Raw genomic sequence first — 22,244 nt, forward strand, 5'->3', positions numbered from 1 at the left:
AAGGCACAGGGGTCTTTCCACATAGGGCGTTATGAAAATCAACATGGCTTATGACAACGAAGGCGGCAGCCAAGCATCTCCCACACGGATGGGACTACAAGAACGCTCCTGGCAGCTCCTCTGTCTGTCACCCTGTGGCCTTCCCTCTGTTTGCTGGCTGCTGTGCTTAGGCCTGCCCGCCAGCTGTTGCCCTCCACACCCTCCTGCCACCCTTCTGGCCTTATCTGTCCAGCCCCAGATGGATGTGCGAGGTGGCATCAATGAATTTATGTACCAGGTGCTCAATGGGGCACTGAGGTCCAGTGACGTGTTGGGGATTACATGCCTATGAAGCAGCAGAGCTGGCACTCAAACCAGGAGCTTCCGTCCCCAGATCCAATCCTTGGGGAGGGATGGGCTTTGTGGGAATAGCACTCATGCAACAAGAGAGGGAGAACTGATGACTAAAAGGAGGGAGATGAGGACCTATGTCATGTGATGCCCGAGTGACATTTAATTTATGGCTGAATGGCTGGGAACTTCTCAACTGCAAGATAGAGTTGTTTCTTTTCCCCCTAGGGATAGCAAGAAATGCACAATTGCTCCTGATGGACAGGACAGGTCTTGTTACCTTGACTGTGGGCCGTTTCTTGACTGAACTAGAAAAGGTGACAGAGCTGACACAGTGAGCCTGTCTCCTGGGGGATTGTCTATTTTGAGAAAAGGTCTCATGTAGCCCAGGCTGGCCTCGAACTCCTGAAATCTTGGCTCCACATCCTGAGGGCTTGGATTACAGGTGTGAGCCACCACATGCCTAGCTGTGACGTTTTTTATGCAGGTTGGCTATTACCAAAGAGAAATGTGTGCCTTTGGGACACGCATGTAGGCAGAGGGGTCCTATGCCCGCACTTAGGCAACTTCCTCATCCTACCCATCCATGTTCGTTCATGGCTAGTCAACTCTCCTTCTCCCTAAATCATACCCCACTAACCAGATGCTAGCTTTGGGAGACGAGGCTCCCTTTCTAGGTCTGTTGCCTCTGTCTGAAAGGTGCAGTCCTTGAGGTACCGGAAGTTCTTTTACCTTCTGAATGTCCACCTGAGACTTTCCACTTGGTCTCCTGCATGGCCTTTTAGCAGCTGTGACTGAGCAGATCTTCCAGAAGCTCTGGAATCTTAACCAGTAGGCTAAAGGAGAGCAGTGGAAGATTTAAACATCATCTTCCCGTATCAGGCAAGTGGTGTCCTTCTTGCTGACCACATACCACTACAGAGCCTTTTTCAAGGATTCCTTCAAAGACATGCAGTGTACAGAAGGGAGTGGCCCTGCCAGGCTTTACCTTCCATCTCTGACAGCAGTCCCCTTTCTGTCCTTTCCTCTGCAGTAACAACAGCGTCCAAGGGTTGACCTGTCACACAGCTTGGTTTCCCGCCCAGGATCAGTGAGTAGGAGGCTTGCCTCAGAGGAGACGCTGGGGAAGCCTATCCTCCTGACTGAAGCAGCTTCCACATAGCATGAGCTCATGGGGTTACAACACAGGCCTATGACCTGCTGCACTATAGCTCTGAGGGCCCAGGAGACTGACACCCCGGTCTGGTGAAGCTGAGCTCTCTCGGATCCTGTCCTGCTATGTCTAACTCTCCACGTCAGGGAATTCATGTGGCACCAAGCTGAATCACCACTACAAACAGCACTGGCAAAAGGCTTTGGCTGGGGGCTCTAACACTCTTCTGTGCCATCTTTAGAGCCAAAACAACAGGCTCCCCGGCTGTGCTGACATTCAGAGTTAAGAACCCTTGGACGCGCTAGATTTGATGCTTTCTGACAAGACAAAGCATGGTGCAGACAGAAAGCACAATGCATGCCCCGGTCCTCCGAGCATTAAATGCAGAGGACTCTGACCAGGCTGTGTGGCAGCCAAGGAGTCACTCTGGCTTTTAATCCCAGTCAAGTGACTACTCACAAGACGTCAGTAAGTCTCCATGATTGAGACAGAAGCCCAAAGGGCCCCAGACTTTTCTATGACCATACTCTAAGGTAATTAACAGAAAGTTTCACAATCAGCCCTGGAAAGACGTAAAGACCGAACACAGCCAGATACTTGAAAGAAAAGCCCAGGTCACCATGCATGCATGTGGCAATGAGCAGGCTGATAAAACATGGGCTTATTTGCCAGTGTCAACCACTGCAGGAAGAGAATCAGAGGGCTGATGTCCCATTAGAGTGTCCTGACCCTGTGGGAACTGGCTCTGAGTCTGTCTGCTCCCACCTGACCAGGTCTCACCAGCACTCTGCCAGCAGCCTCCCACCCAAGTGCTACAGGAGGTGATTTCTGAAACCTGCCTTAACACCTTCTAAGCTAGGTGTGGGCAGGCACTGACCCCAGCCTTACTTTCGTCTACATCTGTCCTGGTTCTAGTACCAATGAAGTGCCACCCAAAGGCTCGTGTGCTAAAGACTTGTTCCCCAATTGCAAACATCTAATCATTGAGAAGTGGCTGCAGTTAGGAGCACTATCTTAATCAATGGATCAATCCTTTGGATGGCATCGTTTAAAGGTCGAAACTTCCAGAGGTAGGGCCTAGTTGGAGGAAGTAGGTCACTGGAAATTTCACTGTATTTTTTGGTCTCTCTCTCTCTCTTATGTGTGTGTGTTTGCCCATGTGAACTCACCTGGGCATGTACACATGGAGGCTGAAGGTTGTCAATGGTGTGGCCATAGCTAGCTCTAGCTGCCAACTTTGGCACAGCCGAGAGTCACCTGAGAAGGAAGTCCCAATCGAGGAACTGCTCAGGTCCAGTTGGCATTTCTTTGCTTGCTAATTTATGTAGGAGGTCTCAGCAGCACCCATTCCTGGCTTGTAGTCCTGGGCTCTAAGACAGCTAGTTAAGTCTGAGCCTGTGAGGAAAGCGGCAAGCAGCACTTATTTCTCTCTCGTTTCTGTTTCAAGTTCTTGCTGGAGTTCCGACCCTTGATTTCCTCAATGACGGACTGATCTGAAAGTGTAAGCCGGAGAAGCCCCTCCCCTTTGGTCTGTGCTGGCAGAAAGACAACGGGACCGGTTGTCCCCTACCGCTCTCCACACTTTTTTTTTTTTTTTTTTTTGAGCCAGGGTCTCTCATGGACCCTGCTGCTCATCATTGTCTAGCCCATCCGGCCAGCAAGCGCCAGCGAGGTGCTTGTCTCGGTGGCCCCAGCCCTGGGGTTACAGGTGCGCCCCACCGAGCCTGGCTTTTAATGTGGGTGCCGGGATCTGAACTCAGGTCCTCAGGCTCGCACAGTAAGCACTCTCCTCACTGAGCTACCTTCCGGGCCCGGAATTGGCCTTTAAAAGATGGCATCTCTTTCTGTCCTCTGGCCTCCGAGGGGACAGGGTGAGCAACTTTGCTCTGCTATACCCTTCCCCCACAACGCTCTGCTCCACCACAACTCAGAAACAAGAGAGCCAGCTCGCCGCCATGGACCAAAGCACCTGAAATGGAGCCCAAACAAACCCCCTTCTTCGGCTCTTTAGCAGGCATGTGTTACTGAGAGGACAGACAGAACGAGCCACACCAACCCTCACTCCTGAGGGCTCGTCCCTTCCCTCTGCTCACCCAGGGCTCCTCTCTCCTTAACTTTCCTCCTTTTCAGAAACATGCTCTGCTGCTTTTTCCCCCTCTTCCCACCCCAGACCAGTCCCCACCCCAGTGCCGCATGCAGGGTAGTTATAGTGACCAGATCCAATGCTAGACGTGCGAGAACCTTACAAATGGTGAGAGCTGCACACAGAAAGCATGGGCGAGGTTTTCCTTCAGCAGTCACATGGGCTGCCTCAATTGTCGTCTCTGTGTGCGCACGTGTGTGTGCATATACAGGTCAGAGGTTAACATCAAGTACCTTCTATTGCTCTCCATCCTTTACTTTCTTTTTCTTCCTTTTTATGTGTATGACTGCTTTGCCTGCACGTCTGTCTGAGCACCCACCTGGTACTCAGAGGCCAGAAGTGGACACTGGATCCATCCCCACCGGGTACTGGAGTTACAGGTCAAAGTAGCAAGTGTTCTTAACTATAGATCCATCTCTCCAGCCCCTCATCTCTTACTTAAAAACATGCATTTACCATTTAGTTGTTTAGTTACTTTGTGTGTGCACATGGCATGTGAATCAGCTCTCCTCCAACCACGTTGGTCTGAGGAAGTAAACTCGGGTCATCCACCCCGGTGGCAGGTGGCTTTCCCCACGGAGCCATCTTGCCAGCATCTGCACGAGGTTTTGAGACACAGGCTCTTCTTCAGTGCAGATGTCACTGGTTACCTAGACTGGCTGGCCAGGGAGCACCAGGGATCTGCCTGTCTGGGTTCACAGGCTGGGGCTGCCAGGTTTGGCTTCTCCACAGGTGCTTGGGGCCTGAACTTGGGCTCAGGAACCCAGTACGGCAAGCACTTTGCACGCTGAGCCAATTCCCGAGCCCTCCGATGGTAACTGCTTACATCAGTGTATTTTCTGTTTTCTGCTAGAGTCTCACTACTCAAAGGGTGAGTCACAGACTTCCAGTGCTGGCACCCCAGGAAGGCTGGTGGTAGAGGTTAAAAATCGTGGCAGTGACTGCTGAGTCAGAACTGGGATTATAACTGTACCCCCAGAAGATTTCTAAGTGCATTAAAATTTACGAAACGTGGATTACACCCTGTGGTGGTTAATACTGACTGTCAACTACAGGATCTAAGATCACCTTGAAGACAGACCTGTGAGTGAGTTTCTAAACTTGGTTAAATGAGGTCAGAGGACCCACTCTAAATGTGGGTGGCACTACTCCACCAGGCTGAAGTCCTGGATGGAATAAAAAAAAGGAGAAAGCAAGCAGAGATCAGCATTCATGACTGTGGGTACAATGTGACCAGTCGCCTCTCACTCCTGTCTTCATGCCTTCTCTGTCATGAAGGACTGTAAGCCAAAAGAACTCCTTCCTCCCTGAAGCTGCTGCTTTTCAGGTATTTGGTATCAGTCACGAACGGAGTAACTAATTCAGACCCTAAGGATGTTAAGGTGCATATGGCAGTTCCCGCTCCAAGAAGCCTTGGCGCTTGTAAGGCTTGGGATACAGGAAGTATTACCAAGTGACTGTGGCACTTCACGCAGTACGGCTCAAACCCTCACCACCGCTAGTGTGTGAGTGCCGCTGCTTACTGGGACAGACTGATTTGAACATCATTCTATGGAAAGCCTGAACGTCACACACACACACACACAGAAACCACAGCAGAGCTCGGTCAGGGAAATTCACTGTCAGGCAGAGCACTCCAGTCCTTGGCAACTGGGAGGGCAACCAACCCTGGAGCCTCTTCAAGAGCCAACGCCCCAACAAGGCCCCTTTCCTGCGTGAGCGCAGGCTCATCCACAAAGGGTCACCTGCTTTCACAGTTCATGCCTCCACACTTTGTCACATACCCCTGCACATTCTAATGAATCTGGAAAGCACATGTCATAAAGGACAGCTGGCTGGGGACTCATAGCACACATCTGGTGACTCCTCAGAGCCCTGCTGGAGAAGAGTGGTCTAAAAACCTGCAGCTGCCACTTTTCTGCCTTGTTGGGACACAGAAATACACACTTCCTATCAGCAGGAAGATTCATTGGCGGCTCAGATTCTTTCCCTCATATGATCCCTCCCAGATAATTAGCAGAGCACTTCCGAGAAGGCTAGGTTGAGCCCAAACAAGTCATGTTGAAAACTATACCTCCCCATCATTAGGCGTGTAAGACACTCTAATAATATCAAGAAGAGAGGCAGACTGACAGATACTAAGCTGGGAGGTGGGACAGGAGGTGGGTTGAGACCCCAGCCCCAGTTGTTAGACAGCCCCGAGCTGATTTTCTTCAAGTCTCAGCGTCTCCTCCTTGGGAACAGATGGACCATGGTTAGCTCGGGGTGAGCCTCGGAGAACATGGCTGTACAGAGTGCTGACATCTCAGTCAATAGGTCTTGGGTATGTGTTTGTCTACAGGTGCCAGAACCATACTGTGAGCTAAGAAGACAGAGCAGTGGTTGCCATGGCTGCCCTGCTTTCAGGGCCCTTCAGGGCATCTTTTCACTCACCCTGATCATCTCGGCCACGTAGCTCTCTGGTCCGGTGTATTCTGTGGAGTCTTTCACTTTCACCAGCACGATGAAGCACAGATAGTGCCACATGTTGTGTTCTTCTTTGATGTGCTCTTCAAAGGTGACAGTCTTATTGTCAAACTTGTCTCTTTCTAAGCCTGCACAGGAGACAGAACATCCCAGATCGCAACTGAGCAGTCATGGTACAGGAAAGTCAATACAGCCAGTTGTCTTGATTTATCTGCATGCCGAGTTGGAGTCTGTTGGCTTTGAAGGGCACTTTCATCATAGTACAAGGACCCAGGCTATGATCTGACTCACCAGGGCTTATTTTATTCTTGTGTTTTGTTTTGAGACAGGGTCTCATGTAGCCCAGGCTGGCCTCAAATGCACTATGTAGCCAGAGGATAACCTTGAACTCCTGGTTTTCCTGCTTCAAACTTGCAAGTGCTGGATTTACACATAGGCAATACCATGTGAGGATCCCAGCTGGGTCTGAAAACCCCTTCTACCGTTTGCTACTGGCTACTGAACTGGCAACTTTCAGGTGGCGTGGCTGCCTCACTGGTGCATGGGAAACCTGCCTTCCAGGTTCCAGGGTGAGGACATGGGGACAAGAACCTGGGGCTCAGACAGAGGAGATCAGTGAATTTCTCCTTTCTCCCAGGAAAATATTAAAATGCAGACAGGGCAAAGGGAACTTTAAGGCAATTTCAGATGCTGGATGGCAATTATATTTTGCAGAGGTCTAGGTTAGCCATCATGAAATTAGAGTTGGGGAAATAAAGAAATATATTTCAGGCCATTAGTGGGATTTGGATTCCTCATGTTAAAAGAAGGGAACATATATACAGAGTAAGGAGGATGCTTATAAACACTGTAATGCTGAATTAGAATTAGAGGTAGCCATCTTTTTGTTATATATATATGAAACTAAAGAAACAGATGCAGGTGTGTGCAGATCTGTTTCCATGTGTCTCTATACACACACACCAAGGTATACATATACCCTAGCCCATATAGATCTATAGCTTAGGCCTGGAGCAGTGGCCACCAATGGGAATGAGGACTCCGACATGACTACTAAATGCCCATTTTACTATGAACAACGGGGGCATATGGAGAAATGGCTGATTGTATGGCTGGGTCAGGGAAAGCACAGGTCTGAGACCAGAAATTCTGGAGCTGCCAGAAAAATATAAAATGTACAAAAAAATATGACATGACAGAACACAGAAGCCAGCCTGAATGGTTCTCATTGGCCAAATCCAGGGTAAATGGAGCATCAAAATAGAGTCAGGTACATGGCACCTACCTGTAATCACAATAGTTGGGAGGGTGAGGCAGGAGGACCACAAGTTCAAGGCCAACCTAGGCTACATAGTAAGATGCTATCTCAAAACCAATGAATTGAATAAATAATAGCAGAAAATAAATACACAATGCAGGACTCATCACTGGATACTAAAGCTGGGCTGAAAGTCCAATGTGTGGAATACTGAGGTTAGTTACAAAGTTTCCAAGCATCCTGCCACACAGTGACTTTCTGACTAGGAAATATGCCAATTATGTCCTTAGCCAAGAGATCAAAGTGAGTATCAGCAGCACTAAGAGGAACAGCTCAATGTGTCCCTGGTCTGGCATACTGAGAGGGATAGAAGAGCATGTCTTTGATAGTCGCATAAAAATGCATAAGCTCAGCTCTACCACAAGGGAGCTTCCAAGAAACCCAAATCAAGGGACATCCTATAAAGTAAGTGCCTTAGAGTCCTCAGAAATGTCCCTGAGTTAAGAGGGGTTCTGAAGGCAGAAAGCCATACAGGTCCTGGGGCTTTCCAAGGATACTAGAATGAAGGGTGAAGTTTTTAAATTAGATAGGCAGATTTGTCTCTATTTTAATTTCCTAGTTTTAGTAACCACATTGCAGCCATGTATGAAAAGGTTCTTGTCCTTAGCAAATACATACTGAAATGTTTGGGAACATTTGTGCCAGCCATTGACATTGAAATGACTCAGAAAAACTGTGTGTGTGTGTGTGTGTGTGTGTGTGTGTGCCCCGAGTGCATGTGGGGGTTGGCTTGTGTGTGAGTGTGTGCTGTGTGTGTGTGAAAAAAGCTAAGGAGAACTAGTGCTAACATTTGGGGAATCTTAAGAGCAGGGAGAAATTCTTTGTACTAGTTTTATGACTTTTCTGTAACTAAAATTATATTAAAATAAAAAGCTTAAAAAATAGGTCTTAAAGAGGCTAAAAATTAAATAATTTAAATGTTCAAAAGAAAAAAATGTTCATTTTTTTTTGGTATATATATCTGGAAGGAATTCATAAATTTAGTAACTATATTATGAATAATCCTGAAATGATTACTCAGCTTCTAGATTCCCACATGATTAGTTTGCATTTCCATATATTTCCCCGTAGTTATAATTTTAGTGACATTTTTGGTGCCCCAGGAACCTATTTTTATTTTATGTTATTTTATTTTTGAGAAAGGGTCTCATATAGCTCAGGCTGGCCTTGAACCCATGACCCTCCTGGCTCGGCCTCCTCCCGAGTGCTGGAATTACAGGTGTGAGCAATTGTTTCATGTAGCAGTCCCCTACTTAGCCGGCAGCGTGACGGGGGCTATGCCAGGAGCCTATCCAAGGCCTCCCTCCTGATTCTCACAGTGACACAGAGAAGTGCATGGGAACACCACCCACTTTGTGTGAACTATGGAACTATGGGACACAGGTGCATGGCCAGTCGGCTGCTGAGCCTGGGTGAGAGCCAGGTATGACACACCAAGTCCAAGCCTTTAACTTTCACCTGACTATAAGAGACCTTTTTCTTTCTTTCCTTCCTTTAAAAAAATTAATTAAATTAATTTTAAAAAAATTAATTAAATTAATTTAATTATTTATTTTGAGACAGGGTCTCACTGGCTATGTAGACCAGGCTAGCCTCAAATTTACAGAGGCTTGCCTGCCTCTGCCTCCTGAGTGCTAGGATTCAAATAAAATTACACCATCCCTCAAACTCACGGCTCTTTATCACACACATACACACACATCATATCCATATATGATAAATATATAGGCACAACCTACTGAGTCTATAGGTGTTGCTTATATGTATGTGGATATGAGTTCAGGTGTCCATGGAGACCAGATGTATTGGATCCCCCGAAGCTGAAGTTACAAGTTCGTATGAGCCACTGCCTGATTTGGATGCTGGGAGTTGAATTCAAGTTATGTGCAAGACACGAGATTTTACTAGGTAGTCTCAGTCGACCTGGAAGTTGCAGTGAGGTCAAGCTAGCACTGAACTCACAGCAACCATCCTGCCTCAGCTTCCCAAGTGTCATGATGACAGGCAGGTGACAACATGCCCAGCTCTGATGGTATTTTTCCACTGAAGCCTGGTCCTGCCAGGAGAGAAGACATTCTCAGGCTGCAGCTGGACTACAGTTCTCCTTTCTAGTTGATTTAGAACTGGACCAGGGGACTCTCAGGATGCCTGGATACAGAAAGAACATGGCATACATTTCTACTCTCCGGAACTTAATTCCTTAAGGCAAACTGGGAACGACTGCACAGAATTTATTGGCTTTCCAGAGACTCCCCAGCAGAAGAGAGGCCTAACAGAACTCTACTGTTTGCCAAGAGACGGCAGAGATGGGACAGAATAAAGTGACTGTCCCAGCCCAGAGTCTGTTATGTACCCACTCCGTCGCCATGTGTCCACATGCTCAGCCAGGCTAGCCGGTGGCATGCTTGCCTGAGTGGGGTGGATACTCACCACAGATGAAGCATGTGGTCTTTAAGATCTCTTCTTTCTTCTGTTTCTCACTCCTCAGGTCAGCAAAGGTGTCGATGATGACCCCAAAAATCAGGTTTAGGACGATGATGATGACCATGAAGAAGAACAGCAGGTCGTAGATCACCCTTGCGGCAAACAGAGGCTCCTGCAGATGAGATGGCACACTCAGGCAGGGCCCTCACTGCCCTTCGCTCTGAAGAGGTCAGCTCCCAGCCCCAGCTGGACAGCTGTCCACTAGGGCAGGGGTTACATTGGGCATCAAACTTTAAAACCAACAATGTCTCTTTTTGATCTCCTTGGTCTGTACTGTGAATTCTCCAGGTGCTGGAGGAACACAACCAGGAAGGTTCTGTAAGTGTGTTGGGGTGGCCAGGTCTACTATTAAAGCAGACCTATGTCAAGGGAGTAGGGAAACATGAAGCGGTCGTGGAGCCTTAACATGCTTTAGTGGGCATGTGTGGGGAGGGGAGGGGCACTGACTAGCTTTTGCACAGTGGCTTGTCACACTCCCAGCTCATCCTCCACACTGACAGTTTACACTCAGCACCACCACAGTGCACCCCCACTGCCTGCCCCCGCGCACACCCCTGTGCCCTTTCTTTCCCTTGGGATCCGTTTACCTCTTTGGATGGCTTCCTGAGCACATCTCCTACTCCACCCCCACTTCGCAGCCCGTGACTCAGAACAGTGACGATGCACATGAGCAGCGTCTCACACGTGTGCTCCTTGTCCTGTTCCGTTTCTTCTGCAGGGAGCAGCTCTGTGAGCAGGGCGAGTCACAACACAGTTAGGACAGGAGGGGGAAAGAGACACTGCGATCCTACAATGATGTTTTCCAAATGCCATCTCTCTCTAGCCGGCAGGCCCGAGAAATAAAACTAAGGAATTAAGAGTCAGACGTGTGCTGTCAGAATTCGAACAGCGCTCTTCCCACTACACAGCCCTGCTAACTTCTCAAGCTATGTCAGTACTGTCCTTGCTCTACGGAGCTTCACACATCCCCTATTGTTTGAAGATGGTACACTGTAGTCCTCCTTGCAAACACAACAGCCTTTGGCCTAAACTAAGAAGAAGGCGTCTCGCTTCTCAGGTGAGTTATCTGCCAGGTTCCCAACTGCGCATGCTCAGAGGACAGACGCATGGCTGGATCTCACAGTGGGGCCACAGCATCCATGGCTGTACATTAGAGCCTGTTTATCCCGCTTTGCAGTCTGCTCTGCTTCCTTTTCACTGCACTGCTGAAACACAGACCTCTTTCTTATTCTGTCATTTTTGTTTATTTATTTTGTACTACTGGAGACTGAATCCAGGCAGGACCTCACACACGGTAAGCCAGTGCTCTCCCACTGAGGTGAATCGCCAGCAGCACCCGATTGTAGCTCCTGGGCATCCTTTAACATTTCACCCATGTAGCTTGCCATAAGATCTATCGAGGGTCTTTCTGGAATCATCTCTTGCTGCTTCCCTTGCACATGGCCATTATCTCTTTGGAGAAGTTTTACCATTAAGACTTTTGAATACCCCCCTCCCCTCCTTTGCCTGAGAATCCTTGGTTTTCGTTGTGGCACCTTTACCTCAATACTCTGCTGGCTGCCTCGTCTCTAAATGGCATCCTTACTGAAGCAGCATTTGGTTCCATGATCACTCACATTTACCCCTCTCCCTCTGGCTCCATTGCTATTTCCCACAGAACCACATGGGCCTTGTCCACAGTGGGCACTCAGATCAGCAGCTTGTTTCTTTGCATGTGGTTTCCTGTTCTGTTCATCTCCCCCACTCTCCTAACTTTCCCTCTTCGCTGCTGGCCTCTCTCCGGAGCAGTATTTCTGTTTTAATTTGCCCAGACACCACCTGCCTCAGTTGCAGAAGGAGTAAGCACTTCACCTGGGGCTAGCAGCGACACAGTCCTACCTTCTTTGGGTGCAGGAGAGGTACAGTTCTCCCCCGTCTCCACCCTGCACACGTCGGAGTACAGGAAATCGCTTGCCAAGCTCTCGCCAGTTTCTGGGAAAGAGAAGGGAGTTTTGTGATGAACAATCTGGCAGCATATGGTTAAAATGTTTGAAGTCCCCAGTTCACGGCTGATTAAACAATCCTTTACATAAATAACACCCTCCAATACTGCATATAAATTCAAAGCACAGATGCAATTTACACTTTTATTTGGTGAGCTGGATGGGAAAAAAGCCAGAAATGTCAAGTTCTGTAGGCTTACTAACAGTATCACACTTAAATAGCACCTCTCTGACTTTAGAGATAAACAGCTGAAACTCTAAGAGAAATACTACTGCCTGTACAGATTCCGGCAAGATCTGGATCATGCCTGCACGGGAAGCAACGTGGGTGAGCATGGCACCCCGAGGCCCAGAACCCGAAGGTAGGTGACATTGAGTGCCACTTGATGTCAACCAAAGCCTGAAGTCCCACGTCAAGATACACAATTGGGGGAGAAGGCAGCCAGGCGTGGTGCATCAGGGTCGGTCTAGTTTGTCCCCAGGACTCAGACAGCCTGGCTACCTTTAACCAGGCGCCTTTCACTAAGCATTGGCAGCTATGCCGAGAAAGAACACCTAGGCATCATTTAACTATTGATCATTGTTTGTCATTTGCAAATAGGAAGTCACTTTCCGTTTTGTTATACATACACGAGCTCACTGTAAATCTTACACTTAAAAAAAAAAGCCTTAGGGATAGCCACTGCTAGCAATGTGTGGGCCTGCCTACATTAAATATATAGTCAAGTACGGTGGGTATGCATGTAATCATAGCACTTGGGTGGTAGAGGAAGGAAGAGAAGGAGCTCAAAGTCATCTTTGGCTACACAGTGAGTTCAAGGCCAGCCTGAGCAAGACGACATCCTGTCTCACAAAACTCCACACACAAAACAATATATAAATGTTTCAATTAAAAGTATGATCTTACTGTTGCTATTCTGTGTTTTCTCATGTTATCAGTGTTTGTCCCTAAAGGTTCATAAAGATGTACCCTATGTGTGGGGTACCCCACCTCACAGATGTGGGCCTCAGTCCAGTGGGATGCCCTGTTATATTAAGATGGCTCCCAACTTCGCACTGCAGTCCTGGATGTCTGCTTTTTTCACACACTTAGCAGGTTTTCCTCACAAGTATAAATTACCAGAAGTAGGTTCACTAAGTCAAGGGGATGCTCTTACTATATACAGTCAAAATGCTTTGTGAGAAAGTTGTGCTTGTTGAAAATATGGCATTAATAAATTATTATTTTTTTTGTGTGTGTAGAACCTTGCTACTATGTGGCCTAGGCTGGCCTCTAATTTGCACCAATCTCAGCCTCCTGAGAGTTAAGATCAGAGTATGTACCAGCACACATGCATGGGGTAGTCACTGACCCTTACCACCTAGTACTTGGCATCACCTTTGAAATAACATGAAAATGACCTATATTCATACTTCATAGGGAGATATCTGTCTTCTAAGGTCATGTATTTACTCTAGTCCAGTCATAATCCTGTTAGCATTTAAAAAGACAAGAGGGTCCCAAACCCACCTGGAACAGCTGTTTCATTGGGCAGCCTGTCTACTTCCAAGATAAAATCATCCTTGAAGAACAGATAGCCCACTATTGAGAACAGGTAAACCAGGATCAGAGCCAGGACTGCTGTCAAGATGATGGACCGTCCATTTCGGGTGACACTCTTAATGACATTAAGCAAAGTCTCTTCTCGGTACACTAAATCAAAAAGCTTCAAAAAACAAGATGAGAGAACAATATTTAAGAAGCCTGTGTTTAGGTTTAGAGCGGCATCATTTACTCTCTTGGAAATTCAGAATCATTCTATAATTTTAACACATAACATGTTGCCTGTCTCCACAGTGAGAACTGAGATGGGAAAAATAAACATGGAAGAGGGGGTGGCAATCAGTACCAACTTCAAACAGCACACAAAACAGGTTAGCGGTTCCAGAAATAGAAATGGGAGTTTCACAGGACAAGGGGGAGGAAAGGAATGAGGGAATTGGTGGCCATCTATCTAGAATCTAATTTCTGAGCTTATCCAAAGGGCCAGCTACTCTGGTACCTCCTCCAGGATGGCCAGTATCTAGTGGTGAAGGCAGGCATGTTACATGCTAGTGCAAATTGCAATATCTCTCGGCTGCTGAGGCTCACATCTTAGCTCAGCTACTGGTAGCCACTGGGTCTTGGGCTTTGTTCTGTTCCCAGCCCCAGCTTCGGTTTTCTCTTTTGTAGACTGGAGGATGGAGAGTTAATGTGAAGAGTAAACGAGCATCATATATAGAGCGCTTAGCACACAGGCATACTTATATGTTGTGCAAGTACTGTAAATGGCAATCAACAACTTCCTATGAAGAGACTGGAGCAGAGTCACATAGTATGCTTGCAAGGATATCCACAGTGGAGACATACCAGGAAGCCTAACCCCTAAATCTCCTCCCCTAGTATAGGAGAGAACTCTGAAGGTCACACTGGGTTCATACATTGGGCCTGACCCCTAAGAGACATGCTCTCTTCATGAGGAAGACAGGATCCTTGAACATCTATGTAGGCATTAGACGATGACAGGTAGATTGTCTTAAGTATAGGTAACTATTTGGCTGGGAAGCAACTAGAAGAGCGCTCTGGAGTAACTCTTGGACTTAGAAACCTTTATTAGTATTTTTAAGATGTAGCCTTCTTATGTCCCCATGTTGGGAGCAAACTTTTTAATCCTCCTGCCTCAGCTTCTTGATTGTCTCAGATTATAGGCACATGCTGTCGTGCCTGGCTGAAGGCTAGCTTTTGGGGTTTTGTTAATCAGTGTGCCCCCTGTCCTCATGTCTAGACAGCCCAGAAAGGTTTGGTCTTCACTGTGGCTTTGGGTAACTGTGCACAGTGCAGTTAGTCATGGGGAAAGCACCTGGGCTCTTGACTCTGCTTCTGATTTACAACAAGATGCTGACTGAGCCTCTCAGGACTGCCGTCTCCTCATCTGTAAAATGAGTGCATGGAAATGGCTGCTCTCTCAATGTCTTCCAGTTTAGAATTTTATATCTGAGGCCATTTTCTGGCCAATTAACTTTTCCCCCTGCCTAACTCCAATCTGTGTCCTGAAACTAGTTTCCTAGAGGGAACTGGGTAAAGTAGGAGCCTTAAAAAAAAAAAAAAAGGAAGCAAGGAGGTAGCACTTAATCCACAAAAGACAAGAAAGACTGTCACCATTAACGCTGGTTAAATATTGTCTAGTGACTCAGTACTGAAGTACTAAGAGCATGTCACAAAATGAACAAAGGGTACTCGTCTTCTGCGGGTGGGGGGTCACAGAGACACAACAGATTAAACTAGAGAAGACTATTATGGTTTTATTTTTTAATAATTTTGAATTTTAAACAATAAACACATACTATTTATAAAAGGAAAACCTTTTAATTAAACAAACCAACAAAAATTGACCCATGTTTAAAGTAGAAAATTTAGAAAAGAAACAGTACAAAGGAAAAAAAAAACCTAATAATTCCATCACCTACAGACATCCACTCATGTTACTCCTTTGAAAAAATGTAATGTATAGATATTAAAAAATATTGTAATAATGACATATAGTCACTCTCAGACAACATTCAGGAACATTTCATGTCAAAATGATCTCCTACTAGTATATGGAAAAAATACACACAACATAGCCAATATAATTTTTTGAATAGCCAAGATGTTTTCAATTGTGTTATCACAATTGCTTTTGTGATGAGTATCTGTGAATATGCCTGTATGCACACCTGCCTATTTATGGCTTTCTAATTTCTAGAAACAGAAACTCAGAGTTCCTATTGCCATTCAAGCATGCTGTATCAATTTATAAATAAAAATCTATAACCATTGTGTCCTCATGGCCACCAGACCAGGAATTATGATGATTTTTTAACCTTTCCTCAAGTGACAAGTTAAACTCAGAAAACTGTGGATGTTTTAATGAGCTTGTCTAGGTTTGGCACTTAGGGATGAACATGTCTCCATGTTAAGTGACCATCTGGAGTCCTCACTCTGTCACCTGCCACTTATGAACTTTGTACACTGTCATCTCAGTTGTTAAGATTTTCTTAAGAATACAACTAGAAATGCAGGCTTGAGGCCAGGTCCAGACAGTCTCGGGGGGGGGGGGGGGATGGCACTTTAATTAGGCCAAGGGATCACTGTCCATTCCTTCTCCCCTCCTGGGTTGTCTAAGATGAGGAAGCTCTGACTACCCAGGGGCCACCAGATTTCTCTGCTGGAAGTCTCTTGGTTTTACAGAAAACCCAGGTTTGTTTTGAACATGGGAGGTTTGCTTTCTCTGTGGGATAATTTGAACAGTTTCAGTATTATGTTTTGGGTTCTCATCAGACACATTCAATATTTTTTTTTTTTTTTTTGGACAAGAAAAGGAGCTCACAGGCAAGCCAAGGCTCAGAGAATCCCAAGAAGCACACAGGAGAAGCATTCATGATGATCTAGACTGGCCCCACTGTGCTTCCATGATAGAAGGTGAGAGTTTGGAAAGCACAGATGTGAACTGCAGTATGAAACACTGGTTTCACAGAGGCAAAGGCTTGCCCATGTTCTCAAGATGAATGAGCTTCGGATTTGGGGGACCAACTTACTATGTGATTTAGGGCAGAAGTTATCTAACCTTACTATGCCTCATAATCCTCAGCTGTGAACTGAGGATATCGTCTACCTCAAAAGTAGGGTGAGAGTGTGGGAGAAGTATGTACTTGCCAAGAGGTAGCAGTTACTGTCTTGTGGATGGGAAGGCTCTGAGGTAAGGAATGTTCATCTCATCCCACTCTGTCCTGTGCATTTAGAAAGGGCCTTGGCTGGCTCCACAAATGACTCAAAAGACAAGGATGAAAATGAAGATAAAAGGAAACAAGATCAACAGAGGGGGACCAGCAAGGAAAGCCACACTCCAGGAGAGATGGCAATGGGTCAAAGGGGAGTGTGTCCCTTTGGAGAGGACCCCCACCCCCAGCAGGAACCAAAGAGAGGCCCCACTGACCTCTGTCACTCTACCCATGGTGGACAGGAGTTTGCTGGACTGCTGGATGTGGGTCTCCTGGACTCACAGGCTGAAACTCTGTCCAGGGATGTTGTTGCAGGACACAGAAAGGTTCCGGAATAGATACAGGGCTCTAAAGATTTCTAATGTGGAATAACCAAAATAGGCCACATAATGGCACTCACGAGTATATCCTGCAACCTCTTTGCCTAAAACCTCAAAGTATAGTCAGACAGATTCTGAAACTAGAGAAAATAATCCATTCTGTTTAGCCTGCCAACATCCACCACTAATGGAATGAGCTAATCCTGGTGAATTCTTTATGATAGTTTGCATGGGAGCAAGAAGAGAGGATGGCAAAGGTAAGAAGAGCGAGCCATCGTGTGCCTTTGTCTGTTCAGAAGGCTGCCACGGAAACAGCCTTCTCACTTGTGAGGAAACTGAGGCCCAGACAAAAGCAAATAGCTCAGCAACCATAGAGCTAGCACTGCCTGAAAGGACTTTCCCCATCTGCCTTTTCTCAATCTCTTCCTTTCCTTTTCTTTCCCTTCCTTCCCTCCTTTCCTCCCTCTCTCCCTTCTTCCTTTCTTCCTACCTTCCCTCCATCCCCCTCTCCCTCCATATCTTAAGCCAGTACTGAGGCCTTGAACATTTTTGAACTTCATATTTTTTTTACTTCTTGTGTTTTCATGATAGGTCAAGTTTATGCTTCTTGCCATGTTATGTAGGTACGATGAAATTTCTTATCTCCAAACTCTATAGATCTAGGTTTCCTCTGCGTACAGGACAGGAAATCATTATTTGGTTTGTAACTTAATCTGCACCCAAGAAAGGGGACAGAACCAATTCACAGACTGTCAAGGCCTTAACCACCTGGCTCCATGGGAACAAAATCACCTTTATCTAGCAAGCTCATTGTCATGGGTCTTGAGGCTTTGCATGTTACTCCTATTTTGGTCCTGACATGTTTGCATTGAGAGACAGATCCCAGGGGACTGTGGATGATAGTGTCAAACATATCCATCTTGGCAAGTGCTACCTGAGTCAGAGAAGCAGACACATATATAAAAACATCTGAGCCTCATGGCCACCTCTTCCATGAGTGGAAACTACAGATGTGCCACACACAGGACACAATAGGATTATGTACTATCAGGTTCCCAGGAGCTGCCTCGATTCCTATGTCATTTTTCTTTCAGATCCTCCCAAGACCGGATGCAGTTGGGGCTTGACGTTACAGGACCAGGCACACTAGCTGCTATTAGAAGGTGGGGGCTGTGATAAGAGAAGATACAGCTCTCCATGTGAGAAATACGTGAACACCTGACACTCACCAGCAAACTATAGAAGAACTCGTGTACGAAGAGGCCCATGGCACAGATCAGCAGGTACAGCAGATGATAGAGGAACTCCACATCCAGAACCATGGCTCGGTAGCCTCTGGTGAACGTCCCACAGTTGCCCACAAAGCTCATCAGGAAGATGATTTTATTGCAGACCTGAGAACAGGGGGTGGAGGGAAGAGTCAGAAGGTGCAGACCATGCTCAGCTGTGCGTGAGAACCTGAGAGGGGCTTCACCGCCGTGTGCCCGCCATGCCCACTCACAACTGTCCTAATACTCTAAGTCATCCCATCCCTTTGCTTTCCAGGCATACTACAAGTCACGTGGTAGTCAGGTCATTTCATGTGCACCAGTAATCAAGCAGCACTTGTGTACAGCAAAAACAAAATTAACACATACTGAAATGACCGTTTTCGAAATGAACCATTTCTAGCGTTCCTATATGAGTCAGTCAAACACAGAAGTTGCCTCTATCCATGAACTCAGTGATCAGCATGATTACCGTGTATTGTCTAAGCCAGCTCCATTCCAGACATTACAGAGGTGGAACTTAATGAGAAGTGGACAATTCTCATCTTTTTTTTTTTTTTTTTTTCCCTGACATGTTCACAAGTAAGACGAGCGTTTTCTTGAGAAACAAAAATAAGGTTTGCCAGGATGAGCTCTTTCTCTTGGACTTCTTTCTGGGAAGGACTTCTGATGTTCCCATGGGGATCCACTCTTTCCAAGAAGCAGCTTCATCCTGGCCAATCACAATGTTCTATTCTTCTGGGTATGACGACTGTTCAAGGGTAGTTACATGACCAAATGAAGCCAACGAACCCCAGGGGCATTACCCTGGGCTTATAGTAAAAGACAATTTTGTTTTTTCTACTTACCTTGACCTTGAAAGGCATATGAGCTTGGGGCTGCTGGCCTCTTCTTACTGTACCACAGTTCATGAAACCAGAACAGTACAGAGAACACAGAACCGAACCAAGGGACACAGGAACTAGGCCCTGATGCCATTACCCAAGCCCCATATTCAGCTACGCCTGAAGCCAGGCCCTTGATTTCTACGACCAAAGGAACCAATGCATTGCACCCTCTGCTTCAGCTAGCATGGGCTTCCTGACACCGACTACTGCAGGGACCCCGACTTAGCTACTGGCTAAGACACTTGTATTTGGGTAGAAACCCCGTGCCTGGAAGTCCATCTCTAGTAACATGTTGACAGAAAAGGCTGAGGAGAAAGCTCTTCGAATGCACTCGGGAGAGCCGTCTTCCTCTACTCTAGCTCCGCTGGCACCAGGTGCACAGCTATCCTGCCAGCTAATCTGTAGGCCAGTGTAAGTGAGCTCCCTGACAACCAGATACGTGAGGACGCCAGCCCACACAGAGAACCTCTGGCTTTCTCAAGCAGGCTCAACATACAATAGGCCAGGTTTGCCCTGAGTTCTAACCCTGTGGGTAAGAGTCCTTCAGAGGGTAGCCAAGCATGGCTGACTCTGGATGGAGTTTTAGAGGGGGGTTTGGAGAGACGAGGGACAATCATAATCCAGTTCATGTCACAGAACCTCCAACATACCCACGTTTTAAAAATCTGAAGAGGGCCGGGGGTGGGGGTGTGTGGAGGTATGTGTGGGGGTGTGGTGCACGCCTTTAATCCCAGCATTCGGGAGGCAGAGCCAGGCGGATCTCTGTGAGTTCGAGGCCAGCCTGGGCTACCAAGTGAGTTCCAGGAAAGGCGCAAAGCTACACGGAGAAACCCGGTCTCAAAAAATCAAAAAAAAAAAAAAAAAAAAAGAAAGAAAAAGAAAATCTGAAGAGGCCGACAATCCACATCACCCCACTCTTCTCTTTAACATCGTTCACTGCTTCCCCAGTAAGTATCTCCTGCTCATGGACTCAGCCCATTGCCCTACTCCATATTGACTCTGCTTGACCAGCTTTTTTTTTTTTTCTTTGTCTTTCTGAGACAGGGTTTCTCTGTGAAGCTTTGGTGCCTGTTCTGGATCTCGCTCTGTAGACCAGGCTGACCTTGAACTCACAGAGATCTGCCTGGCTCTGCCTCCTGAGTGCTGGGACTAAAGGTGTGCGCCACCACCGCCCCGGCTGCTTGACCAGCTTTTGATCTAGCTTCTCCTCCATCTCCAAGGGATTCTGCCCATATATCTCACATCTTCGCTTATGCTCTGAGCGCATCTATCTGAGCTTCTTTCAGCATAAGACTCATCACCTGGTCCTAACCTTAACCTTGGTGCTCTACCTTTTTGATATCACCCTAGCCTCCTCCCTCCGCCTTCTTCTGTCTGTTCAGCTACTCTTCCTTCTCCCATATAGTATAGGTGGTGTCTCTTGCTAAAAAAATAATAATAATAATAATAAAAATAAAAAAACAAACCTCTAAGTGGTTATTTATGATAGCTGTCCTGGCCTCCACAGCTAATGCATTACAAATGGTAATTAACTGTCTAACTTGAGGATTCCTTGCAAGTGGTTTGTGTTAAAGACGTGTTGTCTGTGGAATGATTTAAGGACAGAGCAAAAAAAAAAAACTACTACAGTATACGGTAGGCAATTTCTGAGGTCCATCCATCTGTCAGTCCATCCATCCATCCAACCATCTCAGGGCAGGGGATGGGAGTGGGAGAGGATTTGAGATTTCCAAAGACTAGGGCCATTCCCGCTTGGCCTTCTCTGCCTCCTCCTTGGGGATCAATTTGTGGGCTCTCAGCGGTTCCTGCTGCCATACCTTTGCTCTGCCATCAATGGACTCAACTTCCTGAGATCCTAAGCCCAATTAAAGGCTCTATAAGTTGCCTTAGTTATGGTGTTTTGTCACAGCAGCTGAAAGGCAATTAATACCCATAATAAACCTGTCCCTTTTATTGCCCACCCAATCAAGACGGCAATGCTTCTCTTGCTTAAAGAAAAAGACCTTGCCACAGTTTGTTAAGGATATGGCTCTGCCTTTTTGCCTACCCTGTGATGTTCTTTCCTTCACCCCGTGATACCTCTACCTTGTTTCTTATGTCTGCACGATGACTCAGACTTACCACACCTGATCAAAAGCACCGCCAGAGCCCCAAAAGGCCTCCCTGCCTACAGTACCTCCCACCCCAGTCTACAGAACACGGATGAATGAATTTTCTAGAATGCCTTTGTACAAATCACCTTGTCCAAACACCGCAAGCACTTCCTACCAAGGTGAACAGAGTCTCCCAGCATTTATTCCATATAAAATTATTCCCAACTGACACATCTACAAAACTATGGATTAAAGCATTTTGGAAACACGTCTATGCAGGTTCTCTTCCTCAGAGATTCGTGATCATTTCTGTAGGTCCCTGACAAATCCTAAAAATCACAACACCTTTGATTTTGCTGAACCCAGTACTTCCTGTATGGATTTTGCCATTGAACCTTTTTTTTTTTTTTAAATTTCACACCTAACATTTCCCACCATGGATTGATGTTTTGGAAATAAATGTAGACCTGGAAGTTGAGGTCCTAGATGGATTTCTCCTAGGAATCCCATCCAGGGTTAGTCCCCACCCGAAACACAGGCCTCCAGTCTGTTGTTCCAGTTCAGTCTAAGAGGCCTAAGATAAGCAAGATGCTTTTCTGAGTCTGGCACTTCCTGGCCTCACCTTTCCTATTCTTTAAGGCACAACTTCATAGGGTGTGGTGGCAGACACCTGTAATCTTATCACTCTGGAAGGCTGAGGCAGGATGATCATGAGTTTAAGGCCAGCACAGGCTACGTAGTGAATTTAAGACCAGCCTGGGCTACATAGACTAACCTTGGCTACACAGCAAGATTGTCTCAAAGCCGAAAGCAAAGCAACAAAACACAATTTCAACCCTGATGCTTTCTCTGAGTTTATCTTGCCAGAATCCTGCTGCTTTTGCTGTATGAACCCCCAGACATGGTTATGTACTACCCTTATTTTTCTGACACTTCCATGATTTGTACAGCCACCTCAGCTTTCTTATATGCTTAGAATAGAAACCCAAACCAAAGGAAGGTGCTTTTAGATTCCCATAAT

General features: G+C 46.5%; 1 protein-coding gene and 1 long non-coding RNA gene across 14 annotated transcripts in view; one reads left to right on the top strand and one right to left on the bottom strand.

Annotated features, from left to right (window-relative positions):
• Itpr1 (inositol 1,4,5-trisphosphate receptor type 1) overlaps nt 1–22,244 on the bottom strand; it is a 343,325-nt gene that overhangs the window by 20,829 nt on the left and 300,252 nt on the right. For all 13 annotated transcript variants that reach the window (XM_028867566.2, XM_028867579.2, XM_028867576.2 and 10 more), the window contains 6 exons: nt 18,205–18,369; nt 13,387–13,582; nt 11,773–11,865; nt 10,482–10,621; nt 9,841–10,006; nt 6,060–6,220 (listed from right to left, as the gene is read on the bottom strand). In XM_028867566.2, coding sequence (XP_028723399.1) covers nt 6,060–6,220; nt 9,841–10,006; nt 10,482–10,621; nt 11,773–11,865; nt 13,387–13,582; nt 18,205–18,369 — 921 coding nt within the window. The remainder of the gene's footprint in view (nt 1–6,059; nt 6,221–9,840; nt 10,007–10,481; nt 10,622–11,772; nt 11,866–13,386; nt 13,583–18,204; nt 18,370–22,244) is intronic.
• LOC119086660 lies at nt 16,255–18,826 on the top strand. The gene is made up of 2 exons (XR_005090007.1): nt 16,255–16,356; nt 18,070–18,826. It is a non-coding gene; the product is annotated as an uncharacterized LOC119086660 (long non-coding RNA).

This window comes from Peromyscus leucopus, chromosome X (genome assembly GCF_004664715.2).
Source record: "Peromyscus leucopus breed LL Stock chromosome X, UCI_PerLeu_2.1, whole genome shotgun sequence".
NCBI classification, from domain to species: Eukaryota; Metazoa; Chordata; class Mammalia; order Rodentia; family Cricetidae; genus Peromyscus; species Peromyscus leucopus.